Consider the following 22,279-nt stretch of genomic DNA (forward strand, 5'->3'; position numbering starts at 1 on the left):
AAAATATAAATTTAAAACTAACTTTTTCACTTCCGTTAAATGAAGGGTATATGTGAGCTCATTTTGTAACGGTAGGGGTATATGTGAGCCGTTTGTATAACGGTAAGGGTATATATGAGCCACTTTCATAACGAGGGGCATATCAGCTCCAAATGACAAAGTTGAGGGGTATATCAGGCCCTTTTCCCTTGATTTAAAAATACTTCAAGGTGTGGAGCTTCGATAAGGGTCTAGGGCAATAAATGATATGACAGATGTAATCTTAGATCAAAAGTTTAACGGATAACGAATAGTCCATAAAAGGTCAATCAATTTTTCTAATTCAATTTGGATTTGGCAATGGTATCAAATTATGAAAATCACATGGTGGTTCCATATTTTCCTCATTATTTAGCAACTAGACCACGTAATTACCTAAACCTTGGACTTTGAAACAATCATTCTCTTACCTAATTAAGAGGTGTTTATGACACTGTATTAACTGGCTATTGAGGTCTTCTTCAATTAAAAAAAATAATAGAATCATAGATTAACAACTTTTGGTCTTTCGATTATTGATACGATTAAATTTTAGTCCTGTTGATATATGACTAATTAGCATTTACAACTGTCAATGACTTGAATGTGCACTTTTAATCCTTTTGCTTATGAATATTCACAAATTTGTAGTGTTAATTTCTTAGCCATCAACACTCATTGTACTATGCAACTTTCCTAATATACATGTATATACATATCCAAAGTTAGGGGCGGAGGTAACCTTCAGGATATTGACGATGTAAATCTGTTAAAATAAATATGTTCAAAACATAAATTTACTAGCATGTGAGGTTGCCGTCCTAAAAATAGCACGTTCTCATAAAATTAAAATTTTAGGTCCGTCTCTATTAGTTCAAAGTCAACCACAACAGCTAAACCAAAAGGACCATTATTATGAGATCTCAGTGTTCATTGAGGCAACATGTGCAGGAAAATCAAAATATATATTTAATGGAAAGAAAGTGGAAATATTAAAGTGGAAATATTAAAAGTTAGCAATCATTTTCCAATACAACATTTTATGGCATGTGTCTCTTTGTAGCAGGTAATTGTTACTACAACTTGTTATATAGATATTGTGGAAATATTCAAAGTGATATTTTACTATATTTTAAGTCAATGATTATCAATTAGAACAATTGAATTAGTCCCTTAGACAGCTCTAAACCAAAGGCTACTTCCTATGAAGTGTTACTATAAATACATAGGCTATGAATCCCCAAAAGACATCACTTCTCAACTGAAAAACTATAGGTTATATCCTTTCTTCTTCCTCTAACTAGCCACATTTGGGGCTAGGTGGTGTAATTTTCCGGTGAAATGAGGCTTCAAGGTGGCGGCCCTGCCAAGGGTCGTCAATATTTGCCACAAATCTTAACGGTGTTGGTTATATTGGTTGTTGCTAATGTAGTGTCAGCAGACCCTTATGTATACTCTTCTCCACCACCTCCACCGTATGAGTACAAGTCACCACCGCCTCCTTCTCCTTCTCAGCCACCACCTTATGTGTACAAATCTCCACCTCCTCCCTCACCTTCTCCCCCGCCTCCATATGTTTATAAGTCACCTCCTCCTCCTTCTCCATCTCCACCTCCTCCATATGTGTATACGTCTCCACCCCCTCCATCGCCATCTCCACCGCCACCATATGTGTATAAGTCCCCACCACCTCCCTCACCATTTCCACCTCCACCATATTACTATAAATCTCCTCCTCCACCATCACCTTCACCACCACCTCCATATTACTACAAGTCTCCACCTCCACCTTCACAGTCGCCTCCACCACCATACTATTACAAATCTCCACCACCACCTTCACCATCACCTCCTCCACCATATTATTATAAGTCTCCACCCCCACCTTCTCCTTCACCTCCTCCACCGTATTATTATAAATCTCCACTACCTCCTTCACCTTCTCCCCCACCACCTTATTACTACAAGTCTCCACCTCCTCCATCACCATCACCACCACCACCACCACCATACTACTACAAGTCTCCTCCTCCTCCATCACCATCACCACCACCACCTTACTATTACAAGTCTCCACCACCACCTTCACCTTCACCTCCTCCACCGTACTATTACAATTCTCCACCACCACCAGTGAAGTCTCCCCCTCCACCATATTACTACTCATCACCACCACCACCAAAGAAATCACCTCCCCCACCTTATCACTACACTTCTCCACCACCACCTGTTAAGTCATCACCTCCTCCATATTACTACTCCTCACCACCACCACCAAAGAAATCACCTCCTCCACCATATCACTACAGTTCCCCACCACCACCAGTTAAGTCACCTCCAACTCCATACTACTATAAGTCTCCACCACCACCACCAAAGAAGTCTTCTCCCCCACCATACTACTATACTTCACCACCACCACCAACTCACTACTATCCTCCACATCATCAATTCGTGGTCAAAGTTGTTGGCAAAGTCTATTGTTTTAGATGTTATGATTGGAAGCATCCAGAAATGTCTCATGGCAAGAAACACCTAAAAGGTACCATAGACTTTATAATTTATATATACTACACTCAAGCAACATTGTTTGTTCTTACCAGAAGTGGAAATATCTAAATGATAATTTATTAACAACTCAATTAATTTCATGTTAACTGATGTATTATTTCTTTTTTATACATGAATTAGGTGCTGTTGTTGAAGTGACTTGCAAGGCTGGTGACAAGGAAATTGTGAGTTATGGTACCACTAAGATCAATGGCAAATTTAGCATCACAGTTGAAGGATTTGAATATCGCAAATATGGAGCAAAGGCTTGCAAGGCTAAACTCCACAATGCTCCAAAGGATTCGAAGTGTAGCATTCCTACAAATCTTCATTGGGGAATTAAGGGTGCTAATCTCAAAGTGAAGTCAAAGAATAAATATGAAGTTGTTCTCTATGCAAAACCATTTGCTTATGGCTCTAAGACACCTTACGCGAAATGCCAAAAGCCCAAGCCTACACCTGCTCCGTATTATTATAAATCACCTCCACCACCATCACCAACTTACGTTTATAAGTCACCACCTCCTCCATCACCAACATATGTTTACAAGTCACCACCTCCTCCAACTCCGGCATACGTTTACAAGTCTCCACCACCACCTACTTATTATTACAAGTCTCCACCTCCACCATCACCAAAACCTTCACCTATATACTATTATAAATCACCACCACCTCCATCACCATCGCCTCCACCTCCTTACTATTACAAATCTCCACCACCACCAACTAAGTCTCCACCACATCCTTATTACTACAAATCTCCACCTCCACCATCACCAAAACCTGCACCTGTATACTATTATAAATCACCACCACCCCCATCACCATCACCACCCCCACCTTACTACTACAAGTCTCCACCACCACCATCTCCTTCACCTCCTCCACCATACTACTATAAGTCCCCACTACCACCATCACCATCTCCTCCACCACCATACTACTACAAGTCCCCTCCTCCCCCGTCACCTTCTCCTCCTCCACCATACTACTATAAGTCACCACCACCACCGTCACCATCTCCCCCACCACCCTACTACTACAAGTCTCCTCCACCACCGTCACCATCTCCCCCACCACCATACTACTATAAGTCACCACCACCACCTTCACCGTCTCCTCCACCACCCTATTATTACAAGTCTCCACCACCACCATCACCATCACCTCCACCACCCTACTACTACAAGTCTCCTCCTCCTCCATCACCTTCTCCCCCTCCACCATACTACTACAAGTCACCACCACCTCCATCACCATCTCCTCCACCACCCTACTACTACAAGTCGCCTCCTCCACCATCGCCTTCTCCCCCACCTCCTTACTACTATCACTCTCCCCCTCCACCAGTAAAGTCTCCTCCCCCTCCTTATTACTATAGCTCACCTCCTCCACCAGTATATATTTACGCTTCACCACCACCTCCCATTCACTACTAAGAAATTTCAAGTGTTCAATCATTCTCCACAATCAATCAAGTGAGTTGACATTTGAATTGTGATTCTTTTTCACAGATTAATTTAGTCTACTTCTTTTCTTTGAATTAAGGCTCTAATTTTCTTTTTGATTGTTTCTTTTCAGGTTTTAGTTTGAAGCACAAAATAAATTATGATGGCTTCTTGAGGAGAAGATTCAAACGTCAATGGAACAATGCTTCATAGTGTTTATTTCTTTGTAATTTATTGTTTGTATTGAGGATATCCTCAAATTATTCATTCCTACTAATTAAATTGTATTTTGTTAGTTTGTGCACAAATCAATAAGAAGGTCAATTTGGTCCCAAATGATATATAGCTTCATAACAACGATTATTTTTCACAAGCAAAATTGATCAATAATAACCAAGTACTGAATAAAATTGTGATTCAAAATCGTTATAATTATAAAGGAAAATGACTTTCGCCTAAAAGTGAGAAACGTCATATGGCAGAAAAAATATTAGGCATAACATATAAATGTGTTTTTTAATTTGACTTCAATTGGTATCCATGTCCTCAAACTTTGAGTGCACACAAGTAGATACTTAAAAACTTGTATATAATTGAACAAGTAGACGCACACGTCTTATGTGACATATTACACGTAGGATGCGACATGTAGGATGCAAATTGTCACATAGGACGTCATGTAAAAGGTATGTATATGCTTGTTTAATTTTGTACAAGTTTTAGTGGTTACTTATGTACACTTAAAGTTGAAGGACATAAATATCAGTTGAAGCCAAATTAAAAATCATATTTATGTATAATGCCAAAATATTCTCTTACAACCAAGCATCAAAAAAATTAAAAAAAATCATATAAAATTTCCCATCATAATGCGCCAAAAAGGATAAAAATCCATTTCTAGTTTGTTCTATGCTTTTGATGATCCTTTTTGCAAAAATTGGACCAATAAAAAGCTGCAAAAAAAACTATAAGTATTGCATCCACATGTAGTTGATCTCATCATTGAGAATTCACATGCATTTTCAAATATTATTACAATGAAAATACTTATATAAGAAAAAAGAATATAGTTACAAAATATGTAAATATATAGTTTGATCCTTATTTTGTGGTCCAATCAATTGATCATATATGCACTTTTGATCAATCTGACATTGAACTTTAATAAATTAGTGAATTATTAAGAGTTAACTTATTCAATTATCAATATGTTATTTTAAATTTGTATTGTTACTTCATATTTTAGGATAATATAATTCTGAAAATAGTTTAAATATAGCATATTTCGGTACATGAAGGGATAAATCCACTTTTTAACTCATTAAATTTGAATGTGTTTCGTCTAATATTACAAGGATCAAAACCTAAATTCATTAGTAATTGAGGGAACAAACATATAATATCCTCATTAAGAAATAATAATAAAAAATAAAGTAACAATTAGGGAGGAAATTAAAGTCAACTAAGGAAATAATTGAACTTATGTCGGCTTGTAATTTTAAATTAGTATAATGTCAGAACTAATATCCAATATTCCCTGTAATTAAACAAAAATGACAGAAATATTCTCTTATTATATATATATATATATATATACACTTACAATTCAGAAATGTGTAATAAACAAAACAAACATGATTAGGTAATTCTTTATTTATTTTTAGGGGTTTTTTCATCTGGTGTTTAGTGTCTGGTGTCTAGTTTCTGTTTTGTAGTTCAATAACTCAAATTCACGTCAAAACATTTCATATTGGACGATAAAACGCTCCTTATAAAAAATGATTGAATTAAATTCGGACCATTTCTTGATTTGTGCATGTCATGCCAAGTCTCCACAAGCAATGTAACTAAACTAACATTGTATAGCATTTTAGAGTACTTCCATTTGTAATTGTTGAAACATTTCAATCTTAAAGAAATTGTTGTATTACAAATTAAGTTTCTAGTCCACAATTTACAAAATAATTTGTACTCTAAATCAAGACAATTTTGTCTTTTCCGTCATAATCATAGTATTAGGAACTTATCGGCTCAACTAATTCAAATTTCCTATGCATAGGGCCTATTCTCCCTACCAGTAATATCTTCATTCCTAAAATTCAATCTCGAAACCTCGTTAAAGTAAAGAATCGTCCACCTCGTGATAATCCATAATGTTATGCAAAAGATATTTAAGAACATACTACATAATGAATAATTATTTGTAAATAGAAAAACACAAATAATTGTGAGATCTCACTCTCTATGAGACAAAACAAAAAGTTCAAAAATGCAAGAGAAGTGGAAATAATTTTAAATTAGCACTCACTTGCCTTAAACCATTTTATGATATGTTTATATTTACTTGTTAAAGAAGTTGCATGGAAAATTCAAAGTGATCTAGTAATGGACTTTAAAAATAAAAATAAAATAAAAAATTCATCTAGCTGTTTTAAGTTCTTAATAATTTTAATCATTGATTAACAATCAGATTAATTGAATTGGTCACTTGTTGACAACTCTATACCAGCTAGTAGTTATTCTTAAAATGTTACTATAAATACTTTGTACACTCAATCAACTAAATTCATCACTTCTCAACTATAACACTATAGTCTTCCTCTCTTTTTTTTCTTCAAGTTTTTGGAGATTTTTGTAGCCATATTTGAGGGGTGGGTGGTTGTGTTTTCCGGCGAAAATGAAGTTTAACGGTGGCGGCCCCACAAGGGGTCGTCGTTTGCGGCTGATCTTAGTGGCTTTGGCCGTATTGGTTGTGGCAAATGTAGTATCGGCTGACCCTTATGTATATTCTTCTCCACCTCCTCCCGCGTATGAGTACAAGTCACCACCACCTCCTTCTCCTTCTCCGCCTCCACCTTACGTATACAAATCTCCACTTCCTCCTTCACCTTCTCCCCCGCCTCCATATGTCTATACTTCTCCACCTCCTCCTTCACCATCTCCACCACCACCATATGTATACAAGTCTCCACCACCTCCATCTCCCTCTCCACCACCACCATATGTATACAAGTCTCCACCTCCCCCGTCACCATCACCACCTCCACCGTATTACTACAAGTCACCTCCTCCGCCATCACCTTCACCACCACCACCATACTACTATAAATCTCCTCCACCACCTTCACCATCACCCCCGCCACCATATTATTACAAATCTCCACCACCACCCTCACCATCACCACCTCCACCATACTACTATAAATCTCCACCACCTCCTTCGCCTTCTCCACCACCACCTTACTATTACAAATCTCCTCCACCACCATCACCGTCATCTCCACCACCTTACTACTATAAATCTCCACCGCCTCCTAAGTCTTCACCACCCCCACCTTACTACTACAACTCCCCACCCCCACCCAAGAAGTCACCTCCACCACCATATTACTATAGTTCTCCACCACCCCCGAAGAAGTCTCCTCCTCCACCATACTACTACAACTCTCCTCCACCACCAAAGAAATCACCTCCTCCACCATATCACTACACTTCACCACCACCACCAGCTAAGTCACCTCCTCCACCATACTACTACAGCTCTCCTCCACCACCAAAGAAATCACCTCCTCCACCGTATCACTACACTTCTCCACCACCACCAGCTAAGTCGTCTCCTTCACCATACTACTACACTTCACCACCACCACCAAAGAAATCATCTCCTCCACCATACTACTACACTTCCCCACCACCACCTACTCACTATTATCCTCCACATCATCACTTTGTAGTCAAGGTTGTTGGAAAAGTTTACTGTTTTAGATGCTATGATAAGGAATACCCAGAAAAGTCTCATGCTAAGAAGCACCTCAAAGGTACAAATATATGTTTTACTTCAATTTATTTCAAATTTTTTATTCTTTACAATTTACTATTCATCATTAGAAGTGTCTTTGTAAATTAAATTTATTTTTAGTATTCATTGAGTATTATTTCTTCTTTCTATGAATTAGGTGTTGTTGTTGAAGTGACTTGCAAGGCCGGTGACAAAGAAATTGTGAGTTATGGTACCACTAAGATCAATGGCAAATTTAGCATCACTGTTGAAGGATTTGAATATAGCAAATATGGAGCAAAGGCTTGCAAGGCTAAACTCCACAATGCTCCTAAGGATTCAAAGTGTAGCATTCCTACAAATCTTCATTGGGGAATTAAGGGTGCTAACCTCAAAGTGAAGTCAAAGAATAAATATGAAGTTGTACTCTATGCAAAACCATTTGCTTATGGCTCTAAGACACCTTATGCCGAATGCAAAAAACCCAATCCTACACCTGCTCCATACTACTATAAATCTCCTCCACCTCCATCACCAACTTATGTTTATAAGTCACCACCTCCTCCATCACCAACATATGTTTACAAGTCACCACCTCCCCCAACCCCGACATACGTTTATAAATCCATACTATTATAAGTCACCACCACCACCGTCACCTTCTCCTCCACCTCCTTACTACTACAAGTCTCCTCCACCACCATCACCAAAACCTGCACCAGTATACTATTATAAGTCACCACCACCACCGTCACCTTCTCCTCCACCTCCTTACTACTACAAGTCTCCTCCACCACCATCACCAAAACCTGCACCTGTATACTATTACAAATCACCGCCACCACCATCACCCTCTCCACCACCACCTTACTACTACAAGTCCCCACCCCCACCATCACCGTCTCCTCCACCACCTTACTACTACAAGTCCCCACCGCCACCATCACCTTCTCCCCCTCCACCATACTACTACAAGTCTCCTCCACCCCCATCATCATCTCCTCCACCACCTTACTACTACATGTCTCCACCACCCCCATCACCATCACCTCCACCACCCTACTATTACAAGTCTCCTCCTCCACCATCCCCATCACCACCTCCACCCTACTACTACAAGTCACCACCTCCACCGTCACCTTCTCCTCCACCTCCTTACTACTACAAGTCTCCTCCACCACCATCACCAAAACCTGCACCTGTATACTATTACAAATCACCGCCACCACCATCACCCTCTCCACCCCCACCTTACTACTACAAGTCCCCACCCCCACCATCACCGTCTCCTCCACCACCTTACTACTACAAGTCCCCACCGCCACCATCACCTTCTCCCCCTCCACCATACTACTACAAGTCTCCTCCACCCCCATCATCATCTCCTCCACCACCTTACTACTACATGTCTCCACCACCCCCATCACCATCACCTCCACCACCCTACTATTACAAGTCTCCTCCTCCACCATCCCCATCACCACCTCCACCCTACTACTACAAGTCACCACCTCCACCGTCACCTTCTCCTCCACCTCCCTACTATTACCACTCTCCACCTCCACCAGTAAAATCTCCTCCTCCCCCCTACTACTACAACTCACCTCCTCCACCCGTGAAATCACCTCCTCCACCAGTATACATTTACGCCTCTCCACCACCTCCAACCCACTACTAAGTTCTAAAAAGAGCTTAGGCATTCTCCATAACCAATTAAGTAAGTGACTCTTTCTATTTTTCCTATGAGATCAACCTCTTATTCTTCTTATAATTCAATTAAGGTTCTAACATTGTGTTTCATTTTTCATTTTTTAGATCCTAGTTTGAGGAGAAACTCCAAACATCATTGGCACGAAGCAGTTAACATGGAGCAATTTGTTTCTTCTTCTCTTGTGGCCTTCTTGCACATTGTTATCATTGTATCTTCTTGGTGGAAGCTTCAACAACTTAATTAATTATTCCTCATAGGAAGAAAATAATTTGTTAGTGGTCCTTTGAGGTGTATCTGACTTTGATATTTCAAAGGCTTTAATTTATTCATTTTCCATTAGTTATAACAACTTGTTTTTGTGTATCTTCATGTGCTTTATGCACCAAATCAATAAAAGATGAAATTTGTTCTTTTCATTGTTTTGTCTTGTTCCTTTTGCAAACATGTTACAAATTTGTTTATTCATATTCATGTTGATTTATTAGTAAGTTTTCACTTTCTTGACTAATCCAATGTGATGCAAAATAATCAAGAATCTCCAATCACCCCCAAATTATTTATATTGTAAATCTATCAAAAGCAACCCACAATTAGATTTTTGTGAGGCATATAGAGAGGTTGTTTTTGATAGACTCTCGGCTAAAAAAATGTCAGCAATGAAGAAAAAGTAAGAAAGAAAAAGAGAGAACAAAATAGCAATGTACAAAACAAGTGTAGCAACAGCTATTAACGCATGTTGGAGAAAAAGAAACTATGTGATACCTAAATCATAATACTATAGAGATATGAAAACTTAATATTACCAATTAATCTTCGACCTCCATATTTTCCTATTTATGGTCATGCCCTCGGTAAGCTATGTCCTACCATGTCATACTTAATTCACCTCCGCCCCCAAATTTCTCTATGGCCTGCCTCTACCTCTCCTAACTACGCAATACCTAAATCATATTACTAGAAGTTTTGCCATGGCTTATAGGAACTCTTTGATGGAGGTGTTAAACGTGGTGACAATTTTAGCGGCAAAATAAGTTACATTTTTCAATAATAATTGCGTACTCTTTTCACTTAGATTAATATTTTTCTTCTTAGTTAAATGTTTGTTGAATAAATAAATAATCAAATGCTAGAGTGCTTGGAGTTGATTCACTAAGCATTTTTATTTATATATATTTGCTGGTAAAGTTGACATACGGGTTCAATGTTGACAAATTGCTTATAGTCCGAGTTTTCAAATATCGACTGCTAGATCATATACATTTGTATACTCGAGTGTTCCCGACCTTTTGTGGAGGTAGAGAGGTTGTTTGACCTTCAGGATTGCAAATTAATAATACTAGTAATTAGTAGTTACTAATAATGAGGAGAGGAGGTGGCTACTCTAATCCTCAACCATTCGGGGGTCATGTCTTCGATAAACAAAAATTATGTCATGTGCTATCTAATCATATCTTTATTACTAGCACATTCATAAACCTCTTCATGTATCCAAACAACAAAATCTTCCACTGTGTTATCCTTTGTGCTTTTGATCATTTGAAATTCTCTTTTTATATTATTGGCATTATATGTGTAAGCAACTTGTTGCTTTCAAATTCCTTCATATATAGCCCCAATTTATTTTACACTTGGTTGTCACCTTTAATATTTTATAAGAGTTATAGTCTGCATCTGCCATACTCATATTCACAATCACAAAGAAAGAAATTCACCTGCACCTGATTTTTGATCATTGAAAAGTATCAAACTACAAGAAAAGTGTGTAGCTTACAACTTATACGCAACGAGAAGCAGTGAATAAGAGATACAAGAATAATCATCAAATACATGAGTTCAGCAAGTACATTTTCAATAATCGCGAGTCCAAAAAATTCTACACGTGTATATATGGATCAAGTGGCAAAAAGAGGAACACCAGAGACAAGTGATCCTCGAGTGTGTACAAAGGCACAACAGCAAAACATTATGAGGGGTCTTGTGAGCAATCTTTGACCCCAAATGGCAGATAAATGGAAATGCAATTGCAGAACAACGTTGAAGAAGGAATCAACATATACTCTCCTCTATAACTTTTATCATGGAAAACTACAGGCACCCGAAAAGTATCAACTCTACAACAGAGGGTGAGTTCAATAGGCTTACCGACTAGAAAACATTCCGGATAATATGACACAAAGGTTTCTTACTTTCAGAATTGGGCTAAATTTCATTGGTATCCTCCACCGTATGGTTGTTGGCCATAGGGACCCATGCCCATTCGGGGATTGTAACCTCCCTGCATGGGAGCTCCAGGTCCAGGGGGGAATCCGGAAGGCTGTTGCATCTGAAATCCTTGACCCATGTTCATTCCCATGCCCATGTTGTTCATAGGTCTGTTCATCCCCATGCCGCCATAAGGCTGGTTCGCTCCTCCATATGCTCCCATGCCAGGACCCCCTGCCGGGCCACCACCAGCCATACCCATACCACCCATACCCATACCCATGCCCATGCCCATACCAGAACCAGCCATTGGGTTTGATGGAGCCCGTAGTGCACCTGCACCAGCTCGGCCAACTCCGGTACCTGAACCCATTGCTTTGCCCATGTTAATAGTAGAGATCACGGGGGCTGTACTGGGTTTCTCCATCCTTCTCTCCTTGCGATTAATAGCGTCAAAATCAACTCCGATATCAGCTAATGGATTTGTTTTAGCTGCATAACAAAAATTGCAATGTCATGACAAGGGAACAAAGAAAAGATATACACATAGATCACAAAAGAAAACACTTACATCCAGAAATGTTCAAATTGACCAGTCCACGGCTCAATGTATCTGCCCAAACGGTAGACTTCGTCTCGAATTTGTCTTTGGCTGGTTGGGTGTTGGCGACAAGAGCTGTCGAAGCTGGAGAAGTTTGTGTCAGCACTAGAGCATTACTTGTTTGAATTTGTGAAGATTGAAGATGCATTTGTGACGGCATGTGGGTTGCACCAGTTGGCTGTGAAAGGTAGGGTTGTCCAGCAGATGTTTGACCCATTTGGTTACCAAATGGACCTGTAGGTCCTAATCCTGTGTTGTAACCACCAGCATTGGCATTGCTCTGCACAGAGGAGCCGGCGGGAATCTGATAACCAGACTGTGGAAAGTAACCTGCTGCAGGTTGGAAACCAGATGTGGGTTGACCACCTGTGGGTCCAAAACCAGTCTGTGATGCTTGACCAGGTTGAGCTGGGTAGCCTCCATAAGATGGAGAATTGTTTGCTTGACCAGAAAAGCCCACTGGAGATGCAGTTTGACCTTGAATTGGGAAACTGGTTTGTGGAGACTGTTGACCAGGTTGAGCTGCAAAAACTGTCAGTGCTCCAGCCTGGCCAGGAGGTGCCATGTAACCTGTCTGTTGTGTAGTTGGTCCACCATAAGATTCAAAACCTGTCTGTGTTGCAGGTTGGACACTTGGTATTGCATGATCACCAGGAGGTGAAGGACCGGATGGTGGGAGAATATCAGCCAGGATATCGATCTCCTGGTTCGAGGTGGACAGCTCCTGCTGAGCATAATGCATATTAGTTGGAGCAAACTGACTATATGCTGCATTTGAGACCTCAGCACCCTGAGGGGCTGATTGAGGAAGCTCAGGGCTTTGATTTGGATTAGGATGGAAAGATGGAGTAGTGTTCTGCAGATGAGTTTGCATGTTATTCGAGGTCATAGCCCTGAAAGGACCATCACCAAAAGGATCCTCGAACATCTGCAAGAAAAGCACATATTTCATTCAGTAAGTAAATTGTGGAAGGGCAGAATCGGATATGTTGCAACACAAAACAGATGGTTAAGACATCAAATGTATTGGTTTATCCACCTGGTTAGAACCAGTAGATACTGATGATGCTTCCCCAAACGTGGTCTCAGTACCAGTGGTCCCAGATGGATTAACTTCAGAGGCACTCGAAGCTGCCGGTACAAGGGCTAATGCGTTGGAGAACGGATCACATAAGGAACCAAGTAAATCCATTTCGCCACCAGAAGTAGTTGACACAGGACCATTTGATGGAACTGGGGGCGCTGCTCATACAGAAGAAAAGTTACTTGCATTAGAATGGTAAACAAATCATCTTGTTCGAAGTACTAGTGAAATTAGCTTGAATACACAACAGAGCAATTTGCTTGTGCTCTACAAAGGAAATCTGAGGATCTTTCATCAAATTGCTGGTAACACCTTACAATCTTGTGCTCAGTACTGATGAAATTAGTTTATATACATACACAATAGAGGACATTGATCCTTAAAGTCACTCAGTTCCAATGCAAACTTCAGCTTGGTATTACAGCAATAAATTATGCATTAAGGCTCTTTGCAGAGGGTATCCTCAAATAAGATTCTTTTTCTGCTGACAAAACTCAAGTTAAAGACTGACAGGGCTTTATTAAGATGAGAAGATAAAAGGTGCATGTAAATGAAGTGGGCATACGTTGATTTTGGTTTCTAAGGAACAGAAATTGAGTGAAAAGGTGGGTCCTAAAAAGATATATACTGTAATAATTCTCCTTATGCAAAAAGAGGGATTATCTTAATAGAATACACAAGTTATACCTGTACCAACACAGCCTATGTCTAAAAACATCCTGTGTATTTTAATTTTCCTTTCTATAACAAACATGCAATTTCCAACTTCAGCCACCTCTACCAAAAATATTTTAACACATTTGAATTTTCTAATACTTTTGTTTTTTTTCCCAATCTGTCACTTGCTCGTCCCTCTCTCATGAAAATGGTCTTAACAAAATCATAACTTTTAGAGTTTGGTTGGTCCCAATTGTTTATTCAATCAAGCAACATTTCCTGCAGCATGATTTGACCGGCAGATAAAGTGCAAGTTACTTTCTCAAAACACCACATCCAAGGAAATCTAGTTACTGAAGACAAAATGGAAAACCAGTATCACCTCAAACATCAAGCACTAATTTGGCAGTTGCTCCTTAGTGAGGGTTGTTTTACCTGCTGTAAAAGATGCACGGGGATCAAATTCATCAAAACTCTCAGCAACTGTGTTTTCTGGTGGTGGGGCAGGGGCTGCTGCTGGAGATGGTGGTGAAGCAGTAGCTGCGGCTGGAGCTGGTGGTGGAGCAGTAGCTGGTGCAGGAGCAGGCACAGTGGCTGGGCTCGGACTGGCACTTGCATGAGGAGAAGAAGATTTCGGCGCAGATGCTGAAGAAGTTTCTACATCCCTTTTGACATATGATAATAACATCAATATAAAAATTCAAGGAAATAAATGGGGAAAAAAGGATCCTTTTTCACAACTATTACCTTTCACTATGTGTTGGGCTGTGTGAACCACCAACAGCTTCCTCATAACTAGGAGGTGCACTAAGGTTCTGCTCAGAAAACCTCCTTTCAAGCGGCCTACTCACAACAGTTGAATCAAAAATGTAAACCTTGGCAAATAAATAAGACCATTTTCTATAAAACAACACTTAATGACGAAATTATATTAGAATAACTATTAGAGCACAATAATAACACCATCCATCCTGAGAACGAGGCTCAGCCCTAGCACCACTTCCTTTGTTGGTCATGATGATCAAATTAATGTCACAGGCAAGGATCAAAAACTTAATAAATGTGCAGAGATAATACACATCAATTTCAGAGTAATGACAACAGAAAATACCCTGGTTTGCAGAATTCTATTCATTTCTATTAGAATCATCTAACTAGTAACAAATTACAAAAATCATGCCCTTATTTAAACAAAAGGTGAGAAGACAAACCTAGAAGAATATTGACCATCGTCATCATTGGCGTGATCCCTGTACCGGTCAGAACTTCTACTTCTTGATCCATAATTATAATCATCAGTGCTCTGACTTCTTCCACGATAATCATCATCCTTGTTTCCATCTCGGCTGCGGTCATCATAATCTCTACCATAGCGATCCCCATCACGGCTGTTTGAGTCTCCATATCTGCCATTTTTGTCTTCATCTCTGTCACCCCATTCCCTTTCCCTCCCATAACCATTTCTTTCTTCATCTCTTCCTCCATAACGATCCTCATCAAATCTGTCACCATATCCTCCTGAACCTGATTGTGAACCAGGGCGATACATACCGCCAGCTGACGTGTTGCGGAATCTATCAAGATGATAAAATTTGTCAGAACACATTAGCTTTGTAGACAGTACCAATAAAATTAGAAATTAAATGGCTACGGTTGTCATCAGAACATAGTCATACGTATAGCTTAGAACAGTCATAGGTATAGCTAATTTTTTGTGATACTATTGTATCTACAAGAAATTAATTCCTTAAACTATAAAAGATGAGCACTTTGAAATGAACGTCGACTTCATAATATTTGTGATGTCCTAAATACAAATAGCTAGAACTTGAGCTTTTTAACAAGTTGATTTTAATACTCTCCCTCTCTCTCCCTTTTGAGAAGTACCAGAAATTCTTTTCATCCCTTAATAACAGACAAAGCTTGTTGAAATACACTTCTAAAATGTTGATGCTAATGATATCTGATAGGCAAATTCAAGTACTAGGCAAGACTCATTAATATCTGAAATATCATTCAACTCACTTTCCAAAAGGGGCCAGTTAACTCTCAATGGGTACATCAGAAAACAGAGGTACTTATATAAACAGGACATCATACAAAGACATATATTGGGTACAGACAGCTGGGTGCACAAGTAGCATGTCATAAAAATCTTATTTTTCAGATAAGGGCACACTTGAATTAGGCATTCCCAAATATTCACATGCTTGAGCATACATAGCATGTAGACATAAGACAGATGTTTCCCCTCAAATATAGAAAGGTTGAGAAAATCTTATTTTAGTAATATATGTTGGTTTGAATTAAAGACACTATCGAAAATGTAGACATCCTCATACACTGTTTTATGTCATGACAATCTCACTTGAACCAAGGAACTCATTGGTACCGGGGCCAGTAAATTGAAGTACAGAAACAATATTTAACCAATAAAGTTAACTAGGGAGAGAATATAGAATATCATGCTGGCAAATAAAGTAAGATGTAGTCTTAAAAAAGGAATGCTTATAAAGGGGATGAAGTACAACTCCTTTATATTTTTTAAAAATCTTTTTGTGGGGGGAAGGGGTGTGGTTTGTCGAAGGCGAAAAACGCAAGAAAACACCTTTGCTTGTTGGGGCTTTGTGCAGAAAAATGCAATGAAAGCACACCTTAGCGGAAAAAAGAAGAAAATAATTTTATACAAGAGACAAATTCAAAAACAAAAAACAATGATATTGTATGCAAATTAACATATTATTTTGACGGCGATTTTAACTACTGATGCCCTTTAAGCGAAGATCAAGAGCCCCACTTGAAGGTTTTGTTGAGCCAAGCTCCTAGCCTGAGCTGCATCTCAGGTGCAGGGTTAAAGAGCATATCAAGCAGCTGTTTGACAACACCGCATGGAGGAGGGGAGGGGAGGGGAAGTGAGAAATGTGAAGTCTAGAATTCCTAGTTGTGGCAGAACTACATGCATGACTGGATGCAGAAGAGATGGATATGACTGAAGCAGAATTTTTGTAGAAAACCAATTGAAATAAGTTACACTTACTTGTCCCTATTAGAAGCTGCCTTTTGGCGAACTTCCTGAATTCTCTCCTTATCATTAATAAGAACCACAAGGCTCTGAGATTTCTTTCTGACATTGCTTCCCTGGTCTCTCCCACTGGAGTCGATATATTGAAAATCAGACAGTGTCTGGACAAAGAGAAGATGAAGACAGTACTTTATTGTTTTCCCCAGAGTCTACAATTTGGCAAAATATCTCATAAGACTAAAAATTTAACAAGAATGAAGAAACTTACAGATATTTGGTAAGCATGTTCCCGTATATCATCTACGACACGTTCAGACCCATGGGCTACCAAATATTCCAAAACAGTTAAACCCTGAAATTCATAGTCAAACATTAGATACAGGATTTATAGTGAAGCACTTTTGCATCTAGTGTTTATTAAAATGCATGAAAGCAAGCAAGTATGTTGTATGTATCTTTGTCTAACAAAGAGGGCAGAGGGTAACCTTGAACAGAGAAAGATTCAAGAAACATGATCAGACATAATGAGCCCAAACTTAGCTAGAAAGAGTAAGCAAATTCAAGCAGCACAAACCTTGTAAACATGACGCCAATTTTTTCCAGTATCATTGATACGCTTCCAGACCACAGACATAATCATTTGGTACTCATGACTGCAAAATTTCAAAAAATGAATCTCACATATAGATAATAAATAAATTAAAATAAAAGTTTATATACATCGACTAAGATGACTTAAGCTTACTAGTTCCTTGAAGCCTGAGCAATATCTGCAAGAAGTGATCCATGGGGACCCCAGGGCTCATTGCTAGTTGCATCTAGAACCTTGAAAGAAACCAAATAGAAAGATAATCAAATCATCGAGAACAGTATCTTGACATCTACTCATTTGAAAACTTCCCTTCTACCATCTAACATATTGAACACCAAAAATATTGAAGACGAGGTCCGCCAAAGAGAGGAGAAGTGAGATTTTCATGTGTCCACTTTGAACGCTTTTTCAGCAGCAAACAAAAGAAAAAATTGTGCATGCAATTAGGCTTGTTGGGGGCCTTAGGGCGGCACTGGAATAACCTTACATTCCATAAGGTAAGAAACCCGAGTAAAGAAAAATAACTTAAACACAACCACAAACCAGAACGGCTACCAATGCTGGAACTACAAGGAAGAGTCAATTATTGCAGAAGACTCAAGTTATGTGAAGATCTTTTTCTTTCTTCTCCTTATATCTTATCATTATACCAATATGTGTTCCATGAACTCAAAACAGATTTGATACTGCCATATCTTTACTACTATTGGCAAGAAGAGAGCAAGCAGCCAAGCACTCATGGTTTTACTACTGTTAAAGCTATTCACATTATTTAAGTGGCATAAAAGAGAATCGTCTCACAGTTTCAAAAAAAACCACAGTTTCAAAAAAAACCACAGTTTCAGAAAAAGAACCAATCATCTCACAAGAAAGGCTAGCTATGGTGACTAGGTATGTTTGGTGCATAACTAGAACAAGCACTTCAAAAACAATATGCTCTACTTGAATCAAGGCATGACACTCAGCTCCAGGCAACATGCCTCCTCAGCTATGTTGCCCAAACTCTTCAAAAATGCCAATGGGTGCATGTTGGATCCTCCAAAAATAGTGTACTTTTGGAGGATCCAACACGGGGTGCAGCAGCATTTTTGGAGAGTACGAGCAACATAGCTCTTCCGCAAACACAAGTGTGTGAGTCTCTTTCAAAGCCATAGCCTCTATTCCATGAATCAATAAAGCAAACTCAAAGTCTATCTATGAGAGAGGCCAATAGGACTATCTAATATCTATATTAGTTCTTCACCTTGGAACATCTCTTTGATAAAAAGGTTTTGACCATCTCTTTTTTGTAGTTACTCCCCATGATTTCTTCTTTTATATTTCCAGAGGCTTATGATGTTGCTTTGCATACATCTTTACTAAAACATTTCTCAAAGGATCAGAATCAAAATGCACTTCTTCGACGTGTAGGTTGTGCACTCTTTGCCTCCAAAGTAGTTAGTTGCAACCTCAAGCCTCACACGAAAAATTTGAAGTATTCTTAATTTTGAATCAGTGTACATACTACATTATAGTACATGTACTTATCTAAGTGTTTCAAAAGTGGGATTATGTTGACGTAGGTCTATCCCTGTCCTAGATTGACCTCAGTTAAATAAAGTCTCTAACTTTTGCTTAAAACAATATATTTTGGCACTGGCGGAATATGAAATACATTGCACTGACAAAAAGTACACAAAAATAATAAAGAGATGGACAAATAGAACTTACTTTTTGTTCTATTGAAGGGACTTTAAGAACCTTTTTATTCACCCCTCTCTTGCTGCAAGGAAAAAGTGAAAGCAACAAATGGCATATAAACATAAGATTCAAAGTGAAAAAATCAACTATATTGCTTGGACTCTTCAAAAATACTGTTGGGTTCGTGTTTGAGGATCCAACGCGGGTGCTGCGGTATTTTTAAAGAGTGGGAGCAACATAGCAAATCAAAGACTAAACATCTACAAAATCAATCACATACTATTTTCTCCGTACGTTACGAAAATTTGCAGATAGAGAAACTAGTCTGGCAGAGATATTTCTACGCCAGTTACTTCGAAAAGTATAAGATTTGAATTGGCAAAAAACTTACAGGTCCCGCACGGTTTGATCAAATGCTTTCTTCATTTGGATATTGTATTCTTAGCCCCCAATTACTCAAGTGATATCTGTAGAAACAAAACAAAACCGATTATATCCACGTGCCCCTTTATCCTATTCCTATCACCGAACACATTCAATTAATTCACTTTCCAGCATAACACCAAGAACCAAATGAATCCTTCTATATTGGCATGATAAATCAATCAACCAACTACACCTCAATTTCAAATTACTCAAGGATCAACTATACAAAATGTTCTTTTTAGTTTACATTTATTTCCATAAATTAACAATCCCAACAATTTCAAAAATCCCATTTTGCGTAAAATCATAACCAAACCACTCAACAAGCATAAACCCAGAATTCCATTGACCTAAATATTCAGAATTAACAATCACAACAATTCCAAAAAAAATCCCATTTTGCGGAAAAACATACACAAAGCACTCAACAACCATAAACCCAGAATTTCAAAACAAAAAATAAACATAATTCAGGTGCCAACATAATTTCACACTTTCATTTCATAAACAATTCAAATCAGCGGGAACAAACATAATCTAAATTACACAAAAACTCACAAATGTGAGCTAAACCCATTTCAATAAATCAACTAAATAGCTCAATTTACAGATCTAAATCCAAATCACATCAAAAACATAGTAATTGATTACGGAAATTAACAAAATTGATCGAAAAATACCAAATGAAAAGATCTAATTGAATGAATATGAGATCGAACCTGATCAGATCTGAGATGTGAAGATGTAGAGAGAGAAGGGGAGAGATATACAGAGGAAAAATTTGAGAAACAGAGAGAGAGGAGCTGTCGATTGTTGAAGACAGAGAGAGAGAATGGAGAAAAGGAGGGTGTAAAGGAAGGAGCAAAGACAGCGCACCTTACACGCAGGAATATTACTACTATATATTCTCTCCGTCTCAATTTATCTGGCACGAATTCAGCACGTATCGAGTTTTAAAATTTAAATAAGATATTTTTTATCCTAATTTTTCTAGAAATTTTTTTATATCTTGAATTATTAATATGTAGTTTTCACATATATAAACTTTATTTCAAAAAAAATTAAAGATTTCATAATTGAATTTACAATTAAAATTAAACTGTTTCACTTTTGAAATTTGAACTATGCCGCGTAAATTGAAACGGAATATATTGAATATGGACCAAAAAGGAAATATATCTTATCCTATATTCGATACCCACATTAAAATCTGACTAAATTCAAATTTGTGTCTTGATTTGATTTCCTAACTTCTACTTATTTCTTCTTTTTTTCCTTTTTTGATGGTTTTCTTCCTCGTATTTTTGATATTGTATTTGTGAAACGGTTCGAACTTGTCACAGAAGATGATGCCCTAGTAAGGTGGAGTGAGTGATTGACGTTGAAGGGTATGAGTAAAAATAGAGGTATGTCCAAAAAAAAACATGGTGAAAAGATAATGAGGCGGTACACGATAAGCTTTCAGATTATTACGAATATAATATTAAATAAAAGGTTATGGAGGTCGAGAATTCTAAAAGAATACTAGTAATAAATAGTTTCAAACTTGTTTTTCCTATTGGCAGTAATAGTATTATTTCTGATTTGTTTATTGTTTAACTTGTACTTATTTCTTAATCTTACTTTTCTTTTATTACTTGAAGTCTCTTGCAGCTCCATTTTTTTATTTTCGTGTTATTGCTACTATTTATGTTTTTATAAATATTGTGTTTGTATTTTTTTTTAATTAAAGATTTATCGAAAATAAAGTTTCTAATTATTAATATAAAAATAAAATCTTTGTACACTCTATTGTTGTTACTTTTATGTTTTGTGAATAAGCTTAACCACTAACAATCCAATTAAGTTTATATTTGTTGTTTTGATTAAAGACAAAAGGAGTGAGACATGACTATTCTATTTTGGCAAGTTCAATTTTTTGAATTATATATCCTATATTTATGATGAAGAAAAAGTTTTTTTTTTGCACATTAATTGTGCTTTTTTATAGTCATTTACAAATATTAATACACAATTACTAATAATAAATATTAAATAGTATTTACATCTACTATAGTTTAATTCTATCCTTCTTTAACAACTCCCTAACGTAAATTAAGTCAATAACATTAATTGGGTTTAATAAATGGACTATTTAATTTGAAATATCTCAATGTAATAAGAAGTTATATACTTTTATATCAAACCTTTATGGATTTATTATAGTTAAATAATTTAATGAGACGAGAATGTATGTTAATTAACTATAGCTAAGTATTAAAAGATTGTTCGATATGCGCAATAAGATGGTATATCACAGAATTAAGTGACAAAGCATGCATGAGGTTTCCTTCAATCTGGTGGTCCCAACAAAAAAAACATTAGAGCTCGCGGCCTCAGTTGGCAAAATCAGGGTTGTTGCCCCGTTGTGAAGACAACTGAATGCTATTGTTATTTATTTCACTTGAGATAGGCCTTCTTACCACTGCTTCTGCCTATTACTATTCTTTTGTTGTGCTTCCTGGACA

The 22,279-nt window shown here is 37.8% G+C and overlaps 3 protein-coding genes across 4 annotated transcripts in view; 2 read left to right on the plus strand and 1 right to left on the minus strand.

Annotated features, from left to right (window-relative positions):
- LOC102591132 (adhesive plaque matrix protein-like) overlaps positions 1 to 4,358 on the plus strand; it is a 10,439-nt gene extending 6,081 nt beyond the window's left edge. The window contains exons 4-6 of the mRNA XM_015309728.1: positions 1,350 to 2,560; positions 2,710 to 4,049; positions 4,153 to 4,358. Coding sequence (XP_015165214.1) covers positions 1,350 to 2,560; positions 2,710 to 4,010 — 2,512 coding nt within the window. The 3' untranslated portion in view covers positions 4,011 to 4,049; positions 4,153 to 4,358. The remainder of the gene's footprint in view (positions 1 to 1,349; positions 2,561 to 2,709; positions 4,050 to 4,152) is intronic.
- A 2,244-nt stretch (positions 4,359 to 6,602) lies between these two features.
- On the plus strand, positions 6,603 to 8,436 carry LOC102600696 (extensin-2-like). The gene is made up of 2 exons (XM_015309729.1): positions 6,603 to 7,837; positions 7,976 to 8,436. Exons 1-2 carry the CDS (start codon positions 6,697 to 6,699, stop codon positions 8,434 to 8,436), a joined length of 1,602 nt encoding a protein of 533 aa, XP_015165215.1. The 5' UTR covers positions 6,603 to 6,696.
- A 2,846-nt stretch (positions 8,437 to 11,282) lies between these two features.
- On the minus strand, positions 11,283 to 20,642 carry LOC102599600 (clathrin interactor EPSIN 3-like). 2 transcript variants are annotated; one of them, XM_006349822.2, is made up of 13 exons: positions 20,492 to 20,642; positions 19,738 to 19,813; positions 19,377 to 19,428; positions 17,820 to 17,899; positions 17,649 to 17,727; positions 17,343 to 17,426; positions 17,090 to 17,235; positions 15,264 to 15,626; positions 14,800 to 14,895; positions 14,488 to 14,717; positions 13,351 to 13,553; positions 12,282 to 13,239; positions 11,283 to 12,202 (listed from the first exon to the last, which is right to left on the minus strand). In XM_006349822.2, the coding sequence occupies exons 2-13, from the start codon at positions 19,770 to 19,772 to the stop codon at positions 11,715 to 11,717; spliced, it is 2,814 nt and encodes a 937-aa protein (XP_006349884.1). In that variant the 5' UTR covers positions 19,773 to 19,813; positions 20,492 to 20,642; the 3' UTR covers positions 11,283 to 11,714. The 2 variants fall into 2 exon arrangements, with proteins under 2 accessions (XP_006349884.1, XP_015165261.1); XM_015309775.1 differs by having other exon boundaries at positions 20,453 to 20,642.
- Positions 20,643 to 22,279: the final 1,637 nt, after the last annotated feature.

This window comes from Solanum tuberosum, unplaced genomic scaffold, assembly GCF_000226075.1.
Source record: "Solanum tuberosum cultivar DM 1-3 516 R44 unplaced genomic scaffold, SolTub_3.0 scf00114, whole genome shotgun sequence".
Lineage (NCBI taxonomy): Eukaryota > Viridiplantae > Streptophyta > Magnoliopsida > Solanales > Solanaceae > Solanum > Solanum tuberosum.